Source organism: Manis pentadactyla, chromosome 7, assembly GCF_030020395.1.
Source record: "Manis pentadactyla isolate mManPen7 chromosome 7, mManPen7.hap1, whole genome shotgun sequence".
NCBI lineage: Eukaryota > Metazoa > Chordata > Mammalia > Pholidota > Manidae > Manis > Manis pentadactyla.
This window is the reverse complement of record NC_080025.1, coordinates 143,521,327-143,539,941: the sequence shown is the minus strand read 5'-3', so window position 1 is coordinate 143,539,941 and position 18,615 is coordinate 143,521,327. Positions and strand designations below refer to the sequence as shown.

Genomic DNA, 18,615 nt, shown 5'->3' with positions numbered 1-18,615 from the left:
ATAAAATTTTATATATGTGCCCAAATAGATCACAAGTTATAATTATCACAAATGCTCCAAAGGTTTCAGTTAAAAAAAAAAGTTTTTGGAGTGGATTAAAAAAGAAATCCAAATCTAAAACATGATTCTAGAGAAAGGCTGAAAGCAGGAGAATAGGTAAAAATAGCAATCAAATTATAAACAAACAAATGAAATATCAAACTAAAAGGCTTTTCATTCAATAATCACTGGGAGCCTATTATGTGTCAGGCACTGTCCTAGGCAACTGGATACATCAGCAAATAATAGTAAAGATCCCTGCCTTTCTGGATCTTTCAGTGGTCCTTGAAGGGGTAGAAAATTTAAAAAGGAATAAATTTTTAAATTATAAAATGTAAGAAATGTACACTTATGTAAGAAAGAAAATCAGAGAGTCTGGTAAAGAGGATCAAGAGGGAAAAAAGCAGTGCATGTTCAATAGTGAGGTCAGGGCTCACCTGTTCATCAGGTGTGAATAGTTCTATGCATCAAGATAAAAAATGGTTTTATATATATGTACCACATGAGAGGCATCATATTTATAAAGGAAATTATTGAATCACAAGAGAAAAATAGTCAAATCTACATTTATGATGATGAATTTTCACATACATTTCTCAGTCATTGCTAAAACAGACAGATAAAAAAATCAAGAAGCACACAAAGATTTAAGCATGATTAATAAACTGAATCTGATGAACATATGTAGACTATTGCATAAATTTCACAGTCAATTGTTTTCAAATACATAGAGAACATTTATTAACACTGGTCTTATGTTGCCCATAAGAAATGCTCTAAACATTTCATAGCTTGAAATGACATAGACCATCTTTCCTAAACATATTCTAATTAAAAGATAAATAAATAAAGTGCCATATGTTTGGCAACTGGAGAACAGTTTTAAATTATGGATAAAATAAGTTGTAACAGTTTTTAACTAATGTATAAAATAAGATGTAATAGAAATTGATAAGTATTTAGAACTAAAGCATAAATAAAAGTACTGAATTTCAATGCTTATGAGATGCAGCTAAAACTGTAATTACAGATAAAATTTAGCTCTGGATGGACAAATTAGGATAATAATCAGCAAAATAGACATCTTAAGATAAGCAAATAATAAAAATAAAATCAAACTACAAAGTGGGAGAAAAGCATATATTGATTTGACAATGAATTTGTATGTATATTTGATAAAGAGCTGACAAAGAACTCTTATATTCATTAATATACAAAGAGCTCTTACAATTCATTAATAGAAAGACAAATAACCCAATTTAAAATAGACAAAAGATATTTTGAAAAATATCAGATTGTCAAAAATGTCAAAAATGAAGGAGCATTTCTGACATATAATAAACTGCACATAATTAAAGTGTACAACTAAGTAAAATTTTACAAATGTCTATATCAGTGAAACCATCACCACAACCAAGATAATGATATATCCATTAGCCGCAAAAATTTCCTCTCCCCACCACCTACCCGCAGCCCCAGGCCACCACTTATGTGCCATGCACAGATAAGCTTAGTGGCTATCCGCCAATGTAACCATCTGAGTGGCTGAGACCCAGATGCAGAGCTTAGCTCTAGATTAGTACGGAGAAAAGGAGGCTTTTCATGACCATCAGCACTTGCTGCAACCTGGCAGTTTGTTGATTCCAAATCCCAGAGCGTGCAGTCCAATTTAGAAAGAATTGTAGATAATCAAGATAATTTTTAACAAGAAGAAAGAACTTGAGGACCATTGCCTTAGATAGTCCATTTTTTGTATTTGTTTATAAACATAGATTAGACTTCTATTTTAAAAGCATATCAGAAATTATGCAATTTTGCATCCGTTTCAACAGATGACTTTTCAAACGAACTTCTAGGTGTTCTTCACGGACAACGTGCAGATCACTTGGGCAAACGGTGGCAGTCTGTCCAACATGCCCCTTCTGACCTCAGGGCTCATTACAGCGTCTCCAGAACACCTCTGGCAGAGTCATCTTCGGAGTTAAAAACCACAGTGGAAACCAGTGTCTAATTACAGCCCCCTTTTGTCTTTTTAACAGCAAGTATTGCTTTCAAGTGTGGGCCTTCACCCTATCCACCAGATCGACACTGTCAGAACTGAAATCTGTGTCCAGAGGTCAGGTTGTGACCGCTAAGAATGATCTGAATGCCGCGGACATCCCATGGGCGGCTGCGGGAGCCGGGCTCGCTGGCGTGGGGGCCACGCCCGTCTCCGCCGGGGCCTCCTTACCGCCCGTTTTCCCCTCGGCCACCGGCCCTGGGGGCTCTTTGGCGCAGATGTATAGCCCGTCAAGGCCCGGCTCTGACTGGCCTTGAGCAACTAGGGCCCACTTCAGACCCTGCAGACCCCACTCCACGTCTTCTGAACGCCGGACTCCCCGGGATTCACACGTAAAACAGCGCCCCCTGCTGGGAATGTGGCAGCTTCAGAATTCCCAGCAGGGATCCGCCCGAGCCAAGCGCCCCCGGACGCCCACCCCCACGGGGCACTCGGGCACCCAGCGCCTGCCGCAGGAGTTAGGGCTGTCGCGATCTCGGGGCTCTCCTCTGGGGTGATCTCCGCGGCAAGGAAGGCACCCCCGCTGTAACCATGCGATCACGTAACAGACAGCCCGGGGCGCCTCAGGACAGAAATCTTGGCTAGGTTCTGCCCAGGCAAGGAACCCCTCCAAGCACTGCCGGTCTCGTTTGCCTAAGGGGAGCGTCCCACCCCGTAACCAGCCCCGAGGCGCACGCGAGGGCAGGGCCGCTCCGTCTCCTGCGCCGGCCTCGGCGGGGGTGGGGGCGGCTAGCGGCGCACGGGGCTCCTCCCGCCCTCGGGGCTCCTCCCGCCGCCCCTCCCACCTCCCGTCCCCCCGCGGCTCGCCGCGGCCCCGGCTCCCCGAGGGCTGGAGAGGAGAAGGAGGCGCTGAGGATGGCTCGGCCGTCCCCGGCCTGTGGGGCTTGGAGGTGCCCTTGGCGGCTCTTTTCCTCAGGGGGCACCGTTAATGACTCTTCAGAGAGCCCCCCGGATTTACACGTCCGACTGACACGCCCGTCTCCCCTCCAGTGGGTCACTCCAACTCCAGCTCCGGCAGCTGGACTCCCAGAGGTCTGCTCCGCACACCACGGGGGTCTCGGGTGGGCTCCTGGCCAGGCGTCCTTGGAGCTGGCGTGGCTGGCTCCCTCCTGTGTGGCCCACGCCCGATTCATGGCAAACACGGGCGTTTGCCCAGTCGATGAAGGTGATGACGGCCTCCGCCACGGCCTCCTCCCTGGGCACTGCCCCCTCCAGTGCGTGGCCCAGCCTTTCAGGTTGTATTTCCCACGGGAGCGCCAGGCCCCAAAGCCAAACCCCAGAGGACGCAGCGCAAGTCCCCCCCACGAGTGCCTTGCCTTCCACCCGTCACATCCTCTGGCAGCATCAAAGCCCAGGAGGCTGCCTCGCGGGGCTGGCGGGGAGAGGCAGCATCGCCCTCCGGGTGGGGCACGCAGTGGGGCCCCTTGTTGAGTCAGGGTTACAGACAGATGGCCTTTACTGGGCAGCCGGTTACTCTAGAGATGAACCCAAGCATTTGCCCATCGTGAGGGTTATTGACCTGAAATCAGAACGTCCTCTCCTCCTGACCTCTTCAAACACCTACCGAATTAGTTGAAGACTAGCCCTCGCAGAACTGGCTGCTAGCTGCTTCCCCTGCAGGCACTGCAGAGATCTAGCATACAGCTTCCGACGGTGGGGAGATGAGCACGTGCTGGCTGAAACAGGTTGTGGTTGCTCTCCTGCCGCAATTTACCCAGGCCATCCCCATAATCTTCAGTCCACCCTTCAGGGGGGCGCAGGACGTTTACATCGGACCCTATGTGTGACATCTGGTGTTGGACTTGTCACAGACCTAACTGGACACTGTTGCTCCCAACTCTGCCCTCCCCTCACAGTCTTACCTGCTGCCCCTAACCTGTTTCTCAAAAGAAGCCTGCTCACCATTCCACTCACCCTCGTGGGCGCATCCTATGCTGTGGACCCCGTGCCCTGAATTCTGTCTCCTGTAAATTCCCTGTTAGGGTCATGGCTGTCCCATGTTACAACAGCAGAAATAATGCACGTGCTCCAGATGGAACATTCAGAGTCCTCAGAACCCTATGAAAACCACATTCAGAGAAGACTGGGATAGAAGGAATGTCACAATAATTGGGCAGTATTTCATGTGTCAAGCAAAGGGTTAATAATTTATTTGATTCACTCATTTTTCCTCTGGATGTATTTGACCTTCTAAAATAGAATGTAAGGTTGGAAGAAAAGACATCGAGTTGCATTTGCAATCAGCCATGACACGGGCCTGGACACACGTGATTCATATTCGTTCTGCAAGTCTCTGAGGGAAAATATCTTTTAAATGGTTCTTCCATGAAAAAATGTTATTTTCTTCCATGTCATCTTTACTCCATTCATAACACTTGTGATGAGCCTTAGAATGAGCAGGTATTTGGGATCCTATTTCCTCTAGACGTTATCTCTAATACCTGTCTGCCTAAAATTCACTGGTGCAGTAATTGCCCTCATGGGCAAAACAAAGGGCAACTACAGTTCTAACAATGTGACTGTGGGCGGTCTGCAATCATTGTAAGTGATGTAAAGTCATCCCTCTAGCTTTGAAGTTCCCTGAGCAAGACAGAGCCTTCCATCTACTCACTGCCAACATCACAGCTTGTGAGGGTAAGAGCGAGATTTTTCTGCTGGCAGAAAACAATAGAGGGAAATTTTTTTTAAACAACAGCAATAAAGATCAGGGAGCGCTCTGAAAGAGAAAAAAGGGGGTATCATGACATTTATCAATCAGGATTCTAGCAGAAAAGAGGTGGCCTGCTCTAATGAAGTACTTGGAGGAGTGTCTAGTGAAGGGGCTTCCTACGATGTGTAGACACAGAGCTTGGAAAGAATAAGGCAGAGCGCCAGTAACAACGAGAACATTCCATCCTCCCCCTGGCCAGGTGGAGGTGAGTGAAAAGCTGGAACCCAGGGAAGGGGAGTGGAGAGCCCACCCGGGGAGCGGCTGACTTCCAGCGTGGGGTTGCAGCTCATCAGAGGAGACCCTGCAGAGAGACCGGAGAACAGAACCGCCGACCCTGCTTTTCCACCTCCGAGAGGTCTCCTGCGTGGCCTTCTCATTGGCCAAGCCAAGCAGGAGTCAGAGAGCAAGACATCCCACTGGTGTCGTCCGCCTAGGTCAGCCCCCCGGGGCAAAGAGCGGGGGCCAAGGAGGGCTGCGTGTGGATCTGCAGAGGCTAATGAAGAGTGTCCAGCACAGAAGAATTTTAAGGCAGAATCAGAGACAGTTAGGATGCTACCTTAAAAAGAAAAGAAAGATAATAAAGACAATGAGAATTTATCAACTTGCAGCACTATCTTTCCAGAGAAGCTCAAAGCCTCACTAACAAAGTACTCACCGACGTGGACTGGAAGAATGCACATTTCCAGGGGTGCCAACCCTTCATGTAGGCAGGATGTGTTTTTGAATTTTCCTAAATAGAGTCTTTGAATTCTGTATAACATATTATTGCCTGATTATGCCAGTTCTGTAACTTGTTAAATTTGTTGGAATTATGGAGAGGGGCAGGTGGGAGCAGGAAGTGGCAGGGCACGGGCAGGGAAGGTGTTTACTTCTGGGTAGTTATCACTGCATAACAAACCATCCTAAAACCTAGTGGCTTTAAACAAAACTAATTAATTTTTTTCATGAATCTGCAACTTGGGCAGAACTCAGTGAGGATGGCTCATCTTTGCAGCTTCATCTGAGGTGGCCCAGTGGGCAGCTGGAGGACCCACACTGGTGTTACCTCCCTTGCACGGCTCCTGGTACATTGGGCTGGCTGGTAGATGTAAGATCAGCCAGGTGAGTGGGCCAGTGACTTCACATCCTCTTCCTGTGGGCCTCTTGATAGGCAATCTCCTCATAACATGGTGTCCAAGTTCCAAGGGCAAGCCCCCCACAAGAGCACCTATCCATGGGAGGCATTTCCCATCTAACTGTAGAAGTCACAGGGTTTGCTTCAACCACCGGCCATTTATCAAAGCAGTCACAAATCCAATTGATAATCAAGGTAGGGGACACAGACACTAACTCAATAGAGGGGGTAACAAGGTCAGATTGTAAGAAGAATAAGTGAGATAGAAAACATTGTAGCCATCTTTGGAAAACACAATCTACTGCTATAACGAATCATAAAATTCAGAAGAAATAACTGTTGTGCCCAAAGTTGCGAATCCCAGAAGACCACCAAGGAGCCAACACCGATGCAAAAGCAAAGAGCCTTTATTGGAGCTAGCTCGAGCTCAATCTCTCGTCTACACCAACGCAGTGGCAATATGCCAGAGAAAGAGGGCGAGTTTCAATACCACAAAGGTTTTATGGGGTTCTAGAGCAGTTGGTGGGGTGATGATCATGGCTCTGGCTGATTGGCTGGATCTAGGGGTAGTTGGTGGGGTGATAGGTCGTGGCTCTGGTCAATTGGCAGGGTCTAAGGGTGGTGGGTGAGCTCCTTGCTGAGGTGAGAGGAGAGAGACCAAGCTCCGATTGGGTGAAATAGGATCTGGGTCCCGATTGGCTGAAATAGAATCTGGGAGCTTGCCCTTTCATTCCACGCTTTCTCTGGATCCTAAGAAGGGACCCAATCATGGGTCTAATAAGGTTTTGCAGTTGTAAGGAGATAAAGGCTGATACTGTTGTCTTAGCACCATTAGCTGGACTGTATTAATTCTATCTTTAATTAAAGTTATCAGTTTATTGAGGATACATGGTCTAAAGGTAAGCAGGAGTAACAAGATTACTAGGGGCTTGTATTGAGCACGGAGGACTATCAGTTGGACGGCCCCCACGTGCTCTCTGACAATCTGGACCAGCCTTTTGATGATCCAGGGCTCAAGGGTTAGTAAAAGGAGTAGGATGGCAAGGGGTCCTTGAATATTAAAGATAATTTCCTGCCTTGATTTCTCTCTGGGACACTGGCGCCTACAGAGAAGAATCTGCCACGGCCACGGAGGCAAAACTGAAAGTAAGTTGAGGGCCTGTTGGACTGCAGCGGCAGCCGACTTCCCTCACAGATGAGGACCTCGTCCTCCAGACGGGGGCAAGGGCCGTCTCCCAAGACCCCTGGATGGCGACCCGCCAGCGCATCCGCCTAAGTCAATGCCGACCCAGATACAGATTGTAGCTCCTACAGGCTTATACAGGCTTATTCGCGAATAAAAACAGTAAGACACAGATAAAGACAGAGTGAGACACAGGTAGACAAGGACAGACAGATAACTGAGTGCACTCACCAGCCGGCACAGGGCCCTCCGGGTCTGGAGTACTGGGGGTCTCTGGAATCCCGGACGAGCCCCCAAATGTTGTGCCCAAAGTCGCAAATCCCATAAGACCACCAAGGAGCCAACACCGATGCAAAAGCAAAGAGCCTTTATTCAAGCTAGGTCGAGCTTAATCTCTCATCTACACCAACGCAGTGGCAAGATGCCAGAGAAAGAGGGCAAGTTTCAATATCAGAAATGTTTTATGGGGTTCTAGGGCAGTTGGTGGGGTTATGGTCATGGCTCTGGCTGATTGGCTGGATCTAGGGGTAGTTGATGGGGTGATAGGTCATGGCTCTGGTCAATTGGCAGGGTCTAAGAGTGGTGGGTGAGCTCCTTGCTGAGGTGAGAGGAGAGAGACCAAGCTCCGATTGGGTGAAATAGGATCCGGGTCCTGATTGGCTGAGGTAGGATCCGGGTCCCAATTGGCTGAAATAGAATCTGGGAGCTTGCCCTTTCAATAACAAGATTGACATTACTGCCAAAACCTAGCCCATACTCGTGAAAGTACCTGCATAATCTTATTCAAAACATCTCCAAATATATTCTTCTCAGCTTTCTCCCTTATATTTTTTATTTGTTCAGCATGGTACTCCTTTAGCAATTTTATTTTTTTCTGCTTTTCTTCCTCTGATTTATGAACATATTCCTTTTCTACTAGTTTCAGTTCTTCTTCTAATTGTTCACCATAGATTTTCTTCAGGTCTTCAGCCTGGCGTCTCAGCCTCTCCTCCACGTGCTTGTAGATGGCGTCAGAGAAGTAAGCCCCTCCGTTGTTCTGCACCGTTTTCTCTATCAGCTCTACCAGCTCCTGCACTTGAGCTTCCTTCTCAGCGTCACCTGCTCTGTTGCTGAAGGCACAGAAGCGGTTCCCGCACTCCTTGAGGATGCTCCTGAGCTTCACGTCCCCACCTGCTATAAAGTCACGCAGGCTCTGATCCCCCAAATCATCTTTGCGGGTGAACAAGATGATCATGTGCTTCATGGCTGGCCTGCCGAAGACGCTCTTGATCAGTGCCACGGTTTTCTGCTCTTCTGGCGTGTAGCGGCCCAGCTGCAGAACCATGATGATGGCGTGGGGCCCGGGGCAGGAGGAGATGACGCACTGGCTGATTTCCTTGCACGTGGTTTTCAGGGTCTCCTTGGTGTCGAAGAGCCCTGGGGTGTCCACAACAAGAAGGTTCCTCCCCTTCCACTCCCGCGATGCTTTCTGACAGTGCTGGGTGACGGCCTGGGCAGCAATTCTGGAAGGAAATACTTCTTTCCCAAGGATGGTGTTTGCTGTTGCGCTTTTCCCACTTCCCGTTTTCCCCACCAGAACGATCCTCAGGGTGTTGTCCTGAGGGTCAGCCATGTTCCTATCAAGAGGTCCTGGGGCTCAGGTACCCACAGACCTTCAGGAAGGGAAGGAGAGGAAAAAAGGGGTCAATTTAGATAAGTGGGAACCATTTTCAACCCTCTTTTCTTCTTTCTTTTCCTCCCTGAGAATTCATAATACTCTATTATCCATATTGATCCCAGAAATACAGAAGGATGAATAGTTTAATTGCTATCGAAGAAGTAATGAAGTAGTTAATGAGTTTTCCCCAGAAAAGGGTATCAGGTCTAGATGGTTTCACAGGGGAACTCATTTAAATCTTTAAAGACCTGATAATCTCACTGCTACTTAAACTATTGTGATCATATAAAAAGAAGGAAAATTCTTTTCAATTCTTTCTAGGAAGCAATCCCACCAGTGTTAAAGTAGGGTTCTATGGCACTGATCCCAAAGACTAACAAAGATTTCCCCAATAAAGCTACAGACATGTCTTATTGGTGAATAGTGATACAAAAATCCTAAATAAATTATTAGACACTAAAAAGTAACACAGTGTGATGAAATGTGCTTTATTTCATAAACACTATTTTCTGAAATAATGGTTCTGAGTAATGGTTCGAAATAGTGGTTCAATAGTGTTTATAAGAGATTAAGAAGAAAATGACCTAGATGTTGAAAAGACCTTTGGCTAAATTCAATACTGATTTATGTTTAAAGCATTTCATAAATTTGAATTAATAGATGCTTCTTTACCATGATTTTATATAAATATAAATTTAAAGTTTTTTGTCATCACTTTCTTTTCCCTGCAGCTAAAATAGTTAATTATAAGTTCATTTGGATGAACAAAAATAAAATTAGCCTATTTAATCAAGAAAAGGGGGAACAATGAGGGAAGCCTAGCTTTACCCAATAATAAAACTTGATAATTCCTAAAATTAAGGTAGTATGGTATTGGTGCATGCATAGAGAAATAGAACAATGAAACAAAAACAGAAAACTCAGAAATAGGCCAAACTGATTATACTATATGTTTATATTTAATTCAATTATGTTGCACTTACATTCAGTAAGGAAACTTCTCACATCAATGGGGATAAAAGATGGACTGATAAGACAGCCCAGAAATAAACCCATGCCTATATGGTCAGGTAATATAGGACAAAGGAAGCAAGAATATACAATAGGGAAAAGACAGCCTCTTCTATAAATGGTCTTAGGAAAACTGGACAGTAACATTCAAAAGAATTAAACTCAATCAGTATCTTACACCACACACAAAAATAAACTCAAAATGGATTAAAGACTTAAATATAAGATGTGAAGCCATAAACACCCTAGAAAAAAACATAGGCAGTAAACTCGTGAACATCAGTTTTAGTAACTTTTTTCTGGATATGTCTACTCTGGCAAAGGAAACAAAAGCAAAAATAAATAAGTTGGCTATATCAAACTAAAAATCTTCTGCATAGAAGAGGAAACCGGCTCTTAAAAGTTATCCTGAGGGGTCGGAAGATGGCGGCGTGAGTAGAGCAGCGGAAATCTCCTCCCAAAACAACATATATCTATGAAAATATAACAAAGACAACCCTTCCTAGAATAAAGACCAGAGGACACAGGACAATATCCAGACCACATCCACACCTGAGAGAACCCAGCGCCTCGCGAAGGGGGTAAGATACAAGCCCCGGCCCCGCGGGAGCCGAGCGCCCCTCCCCCCAGCTCCCGGCGGGAGAAGAGCAGGCAGAGCGGGAGGGAGACGGAGCCCAGGGCTGCCGAGCACCCAGCCCCAGCCATCCGGGCCAGAGTGCAGGGCCCTCGATTCTGGGAAAACAGGGCAGCAAGAACAGTGAGCAGGCACTGGAGGCTGGGCGACAGAGGACATAAGAAAAGCGCGCGACCATTTTTTTTTTTTTGCTTTTTTGCTGCTTTGTTTTGGCGAGCGCTTTTTGGAAGTCTTAAAGGGACAGGGACCCCAATATTAGGGAAACAGGGCAGAAAGACCGGTGAGCAGAGGCCTGAGGCTGGCACCGGAGAATAAAGAAAAACGAACGACCACCTTTTTTTGTTAATTAAAAAAATTTTTTTTTCTTGTTTTTTTTTGTGGTCCTTGTTTTGTTTTGGCGGGTGCTTTTTGGAAGTCTTAAAGGGGCAGGGCGGGTCACTTAATCCAGAGGTAGGGAATCCGGGATCTCTGGGCACCCTAACCCCTGGGCTGCAGGGAGCAGGGAGGCCCCTTACGGAGATAAATAGCCTCCCAGCAGCTCCTGCTCCAACGCGACTCCACCATTTTGGAGTAGCTGCCCGAGCCAGGCCACGCCCACAGCAACAGCGGAGATTAACTCCATAGCAGCCGGGCAGGAAGCAGAAGCCCTGTCTGCGCGCAGCTGCGCAGCACAAGCCACTAGAGGCCGCTGTTCTCCCAGGAGAGGAGGGCCACAAACCAACAAGAAAGGAAGTCCTTCCAGCCATCACTCGTCCCAGTTCTGCAGACTATTCCTATCACCATGAAAAGGCAAAGCTACAGGCAGACAAAGATCACAGAGACAACACCAGAGAAGGAGACAGACCTAACCAGTCTTCCTGACAAAGAATTCAAAATAAGAATCATAAACATGCTGACAGAGATGCAGAGAAATACGCAAGAAAAATGGGATGAAGTCCGGAAAGAGATCACAGATGCCAGAAAGGAGATCGCAGAAATGAAACAAACTCTGGAAGGGTTTATAAGCAGAATGGATAGGATGCAAGAGGCCATTGATGGAATTGAAATCAGAGAACAGGAACGCATAGAAGCTGACATAGAGAGAGACAAAAGGATCTCCAGGAATGAAACAATATTAAGAGAACTGTGTGACCAATCTAAAAGGAGCAATATCCGTATTATAGGGGTCCCAGAAGAAGAAGAGAGAGGCAAAGAGATGGAAAGTATCTTAGAAGAAATAATTGCTGAAAACTTCCCCACACTGGGGGAGGAAGTAATCAAACAGACCACGGAAATACACAGAACCCCCAACAGAAAGGATCCAAGAAGGGCAACACCAAGACACATAATAATTAAAATGGCAAAGATCAAGGACAAGGAAAGAGTGTTAAAGGCAGCTAGAGAGAAAAAGGTCACCTATAAAGGGAAACCCATCAGGCTAACGTCAGATTTCTCAACAGAAACCCTACAGGCCAGAAGAGAATGGCATGATATATTTAATACAATGAAACAGAAGGGCCTTGAACCAAGGATACTGTATCCAGCACGACTATCATTCAAATATGACGGTGGGATTAAACAATTCCCAGACAAACAAAAGCTGAGGGAATTTGCTTTCCACAAACCACCTCTACAGAACATCTTACAGGGACTGCTCTAGATGGGAGCACTCCTAGAAAGAGCACAGCACAAAACACCCAACATATGAAGAATCGAGGAGGAGGAACAAGAAGGGAGAGAAGAAAAGAATCTCCAGACAGTGTATATAACAGCTCAATAAGCGAGCTAAGTTAGGCAGTAAGATACTAAAGAGGCTAACCTTGAACCTTTGGTAACCACGAATTTAAAGTCTGCAATGGCAATAAGTACATATCTTTCAATAGTCACCCTAAATGTTAATGGGTTGAATGCACCAATCAAAAGACACAGAGTAACAGAATGGATAAAAAAGCAAGACCCATCTATATGCTGCTTACAAGAAACTCACCTCAAACCCAAAGACAGGTACAGACTAAAAGTCAAGGGATGGAAAAACATATTTCAAGCAAACAACAGTGAGAAGAAAGCAGGGGTTTCAGTACTAATATCAGACAAAATAGACTTCAAAACAAAGAAAGTAACAAGAGATAAAGAAGGACACTACATAATGATAAAGGGCTCAGTCAAACAAGAGGATATAACCATTCTAAATATATATGCACCCAACACAGGAGCACCAGCATATGTGAAACAAATACTAACAGAACTAAAGGGGGATATAGACTGCAATGCATTCATTCTAGGAGACTTCAACACACCACTCACCCCAAAGGATAGATCCACTGGGCAGAAAATAAGTAAGGACACGGAAGCACTGAACAACACAGTAGAGCAGATGGACCTAATAGACATCTATAGAACTCTACATCCAAAAGCAGCGGGTTATACATTCTTCTCAAGTGCACATGGAACATTCTCCAGAATAGACCACATACTAGGCCACAAAAAGAGCCTCAGAAAATTCCAAAAGATTGAAATCCTACCAACCAACTTTTCAGACCACAAAGGCATAAAACTAGAAATAAACTGTACAAAGAAAGCAAAGAGGCTCACAAACACATGGAGGCTTAACAACACGCTCCTAAATAATCAATGGATCAATGACCAAATCAAAATGGAGATCCAGCAATATATGGAAACAAATGACAACAACAACACTAAGCCCCAACTTCTGTGGGACACAGCAAAAGCAGTCTTAAGAGGAAAGTATATAGCAATCCAAGCATATTTAAAAAAGGAAGAGCAATCCCAAATGAATGGTCTAATGTCACAATTATCGAAATTGGAAAAAGAAGAACAGATGAGGCCTAAGGTCAGCAGAAGGAGGGACCTAATAAAGATCAGAGAAGAAATAAATAAAATTGAGAAGAATAAAACAATAGCAAAAATCAATGAAACCAAGAGCTGGTTCTTCGAGAAAATAAACAAAATAGATAAGCCTCTAGCCAGACTTATTAAGAAGAAAAGAGAATCAACACAAATCAACAGTATCAGAAACGAGAAAGGAAAAATCACGACGGACCCCACGGAAATGCAAAGAATTATTGGAGAATACTATGAAAACCTATATGCTAACAAGCTGGGAAACCTAGGAGAAATGGACAACTTCCTAGAAAAATATAACCTTCCAAGATTGACCCAGGAAGAAACAGAAAATCTAAACAGACCAATTACCAGCAACGAAATTGAAGAGGTAATCAAAAAACTACCAAAGAACAAAACCCCCGGGCCAGATGGATTTACCTCGGAATTTTATCAGACATACAGGGAAGACATAATACCCATTCTCCTTAAAGTTTTCCAAAAAATAGAGGAGGAGGGGATACTCCCAAACTCATTCTATGAAGCTAACATAACCCTAATACCCAAACCAGGCAAAGACCCCACCAAAAAAGAAAACTACAGACCAATATCCCTGATGAACGTAGATGCAAAAATACTCAACAAAATATTAGCAAACCGAATTCAAAAATACATCAAAAGGATCATACACCATGACCAAGTGGGATTCATTCCAGGGATGCAAGGATGGTACAACATTCGAAAGTCCATCAACATCATCCACCACATCAACAAAAAGAAAGACAAAAACCACATGATCATCTCCATAGATGCTGCAAAAGCATTTGACAAAGTTCAACATCCATTCATGTTAAAAACTCTCAGCAAAATGGGAATAGAGGGCAAGTACCTCAACATAATAAAGGCCATCTATGATAAACCCACAGCCAACATTATATTGAACAGCGAGAAGCTGAAAGCATTTCCTCCGAGATCGGGAACTAGACAGGGATGCCCACTCTCTCCACTGTTATTTAACATAGTACTGGAGGTCCTAGCCACGGCAATCAGACAAAATAAAGAAATACAAGGAATCCAGATTGGTAAAGAAGAAGTTAAACTGTCACTATTTGCAGATGACATGATACTGTACATAAAAAACCCTAAAGACTCCACCCCAAAACTACTAGAACTGATATCGGAATACAGCAAAGTTGCAGGATACAAAATCAACACACAGAAATCTGTGGCTTTCCTATATACTAACAATGAACCAACAGAAAGAGAAATCAGGAAAACAACTCCATTCACAATTGCATCCAAAAAAATAAAATACCTAGGAATAAACCTAACCAAAGAAGTGAAAGACTTATACTCTGAAAACTACAAGTCACTCTTAAGAGAAATTAAAGGGGACACTAACAGATGGAAACTCATCCCATGCTCCTGGCTAGGAAGAATTAATATCGTCAAAATGGCCATCCTGCCCAAAGCAATATACAGATTTGATGCAATCCCTATGAAACTACCAGCAACATTCTTCAATGAACTGGAACAAATAATTCAAAAATTCATATGGAAACACCAAAGACCCCGAATAGCCAAAGCAATCCTGAGAAAGAAGAATAAAGTAGGGGGGATCTCACTCCCCAACTTCAAGCTCTACTATAAAGCCATAGTAATCAAGACAATTTGGTACTGGCACAAGAGCAGAGCCACAGACCAATGGAACAGACTAGAGAATCCAGACATTAACCCAGACATATATGGTCAATTAATATTTGATAAAGGAGCCATGGACATACAATGGCGAAATGACAGTCTCTTCAACAGGTGGTGCTGGCAAAACTGGACAGCTACATGTAGGAGAATGAAACTGGACCATTGTCTAACCCCATATACAAAAGTAAACTCAAAATGGATCAAAGACCTGAATGTAAGCCATGAAACCATTAAACTCTTGGAAGAAAACATAGGCGAAAACCTCTTAGACATAAACATGAGTGACCTCTTCTTGAACATATCTCCCCGGGCAAGGAAAACAACAGCAAAAATGAGTAAGTGGGACTATATTAAGCTGAAAAGCTTCTGTACAGCAAAAGACACCATCAATAGAACAAGAAGGATCCCTACAGTATGGGAGAATATATTTGAAAATGACACATCCGATAAAGGCTTGACGTCCAGAATATATAAGGAGCTCTCACGCCTCAACAAACAAAAAACAAATAACCCAATTAAAAAATGGGCAGAGGAACTGAACAGACAGTTCTCCAAAAAAGAAATACAGATGGCCAACAGACACATGAAAAGATGCTCCACATCGCTAATTATCAGAGAAATGCAAATTAAAACTACAATGAGGTATCACCTCACACCAGTAAGGATGGCTGCCATCCAAAAGACAAACAACAACAAATGTTGGCGAGGCTGTGGAGAAAGGGGAACCCTCCTACACTGCTGGTGGGAATGTAAGTTAGTTCAACCATTGTGGAAAGCAGTATGGAGGTACATCAAAATGCTCAAAACAGACTTACCATTTGACCCAGGAATTCCACTCCTAGGAATTTACCCTAAGAACGCAGCAATCAAGTTTGAGAAAGACAGATGCACCCCTATGTTTATTGCAGCACTATTTACAATAGCCAAGAATTGGAAGCAACCTAAATGTCCATCGATAGATTAATGGATAAAGAAGATGTGGTACATATACACAATGGAATACTACTCAGCCATAAGAAAAGGGCAAATCCAATCATTTGCAGCAACATGGATGGAGCTGGAGGGTATTATGCTCAGTGAAACAAGCCAAGCGGAGAAAGAGAAATACCAAATGATTTCACTTATCTGTGGAATATAAGAACAAAGGAAAAACTGAAGGAACAAAACAGCAGCAGAATCACAGAACTCAAGAATGGACTAACAGGTACCAAAGGGAAAGGGACTGGGGAGGATGGGTGGGTAGGGAGGGATAAGGGGGGGAGAAGTAGGGGGGTATTAAGATTAACATGCATGGGGGGGTAGGAGAAAAGGGAGGGCTGTACAACACAGAGAAGGCAAGTAGTGATTCTACAACATTTTGCTATGCTGATGGACAGTGACTGTAAAGGGGTTTATAGGGGACACCTGGTACAGGGGAGAGCCTAGTAAACATAATATTCGTCATGTAAGTGTAGATTAGTGATAGCAAAAAAAAAAAAAAAAAAAGGGCAGTTCCTGTGTGGTAACCTCCAACGAGTTCTACACAAGGGTATAAAGGGCATATAAAAGTGTAGGCAAAGGGTCTGTTTGTGTTTATACAGAGGATCAAAGCCTAATTGGGCTACCCCGAAAATGAACTAAGATACGATATGAAAAAGAACTTCCAACATCTGCACTCTCGGGAAGACTCATGCCAGAAGATGATCATCAAAAAACCCCAACAAAGATCCACGCACTGCTACAGCTGTAGATGCACTCATCCCACCAGTTCCTGGACTTGCCATGGGAATGAGGAAGGAGATATCTAAGCTGGCCTGTGCATACAGTAAAACAACAAAATTGGACTGGATCTATACTGTTGGAACTCAACCAAGAATTTGGAGAAGTGCAAATTGTAGCGCTCCAAAGTCTTACAACTACAAACTATTTATTGTTAAAAGAACATATGGCATGTGAACAGTCCCCAGGAATGGGTTGTTTTAATTTGTCTGATTTCTCTCAGACTGTTCAAGTTCATTTGGACAATATCCACCATATCATAGATAAGTTTTCACAAATGCCTAAGGTGCCTAACTGGTTTTCTTGGTTTCACTGCAGATGGCTAGTAATTACAGATATGCTTTGGTTATGTAACTATACTCCTATTATGTTAATGTGTGTGTGCAATTTAAGTAGTAGCTTAAAACCTATACATGCTGAAGTTACTCTACAAGAAGATATATCAAAGAAATAATCAATCTTCCCATGTTTTCTTCCACCTGCTACTTCTATAGGTTTTCTTCTTCCTTCCTAATTACAACCCTCAAATAGAATTCGTGCCTCATATCAAATTTACCGAGTATCATAATTCTTCCAAGTGGTAAAGATACCTCAAGACAAATGCTGGGCATAGAAGCCACAGGGCATAAATATGCAAAGAAGTAAAAAGCTAACTTTTTCAAACAATAAGGCTTCTCTCTCACTTACCAACTTCACATTTCCCTGTATGGCCCCGGAAGATGACTGGTTAGCCAGAGACGGGTAAGATTCCTCAAGGGAGGAACAACCTAAGACAGGCACAGTCGCAGGGGGGCCATCAGGTGAGAAATTGGGGGTCAACAGAGGTGAGGCTTAGAACCTCACCCCCCCGCTCTGAGAGAAATCTTCTGCATACGTGGATGTGTTATTGCTATGGTCTAGCTTGGATTAACACATAGTCTATAGGCACACACCTGATCATCTACATGTGCTCTCTTACAACACTAAACTATGTTTTCTACCTTTATCTTGTATCTACCTACCACTTCAGCATTTTATTAAAAATCATAATAATAAAGAGAGAAATGTGGTATCCACATATAAATGAAGTATAAAAACCAAATGAGTATTCATATTTGAACTGACTGTTTATAGTTCATAATGCATGAGCAAAACCGAAAGTTTCTGTGATGACTGCCCTTGTACTGTTCACTATGTAACTTATTCATTATGTAAGAATTTGTTCTCCATGTAAAAACTTGTTTGTTATGCCTCAGAAGATTGGAGACTGACAAAAATTAGGCTTGGGGTGGAATAATGATTGTGCATTGAGCATTGACTCCCCTATACAGAATTTTATTGTCGTTAACAACCATTTGATCAATAAATATGAGAGATGCCCTCACAAAAAAAAAAAAAAAAAAAAAAAAGGGACAGACTTCCAATGGTAAAATAAATTAGTAACCGGGATGTAATGTATAGCATAAGGAATATAGTCAAGATATTGTAACAGCTTGGTAGGGTGATAGCTGGAACCTAGAATTATGTATATAAATGTTCTACCACTGTGTTGTACACTTGAAACTCATGTAATGTAATACTGTATGTCAACTACCCTTCAATAAAAAATAATTATTAAAAAAAAAAAAAAAAAAAAAAAAAAAAAAAAAAGAAGAGGAAACCATCAATAAAACAAAAAGGCAAACTACTGTATAGGAGAACATTTTTACAAGTGATATATCTGATAAGGGGATGATATCCAAATATATAAGGAACTCATACAACTAAACACCAAAAAACCCACAAATAATCCGATTAAAAAATGGGCAGAATAGACATTTTTCCAAAGAAAATGTGCAGATGGCTAACAGACACATGAGAAGATGCTCAACATTGCTAATCATCAGGGCATTGAAAATCAAAACCATGAGATATCACCTCACACTGAGCAGAATGGCTAACATCAATAAG

The 18,615-nt window shown here is 43.5% G+C and overlaps 2 protein-coding genes across 3 annotated transcripts in view; both read right to left on the bottom strand.

The window, feature by feature from the left end:
- LOC118919539 (GTPase IMAP family member 4) overlaps positions 1-18,615 on the bottom strand; it is a 97,638-nt gene that overhangs the window by 15,784 nt on the left and 63,239 nt on the right. The gene's annotated exons all lie outside the window — the stretch shown is intronic.
- Positions 7,476-18,615, bottom strand: part of LOC118919541 (GTPase IMAP family member 7-like) — a 67,280-nt gene continuing 56,140 nt past the window's right edge. For both annotated transcript variants that reach the window (XM_036899527.2, XM_036899526.2), the window contains one exon: positions 7,476-8,757. In XM_036899527.2, the coding sequence (XP_036755422.1) occupies positions 7,839-8,717 (879 nt within the window). In that variant the 5' untranslated portion in view covers positions 8,718-8,757 and the 3' untranslated portion in view covers positions 7,476-7,838. The remainder of the gene's footprint in view (positions 8,758-18,615) is intronic.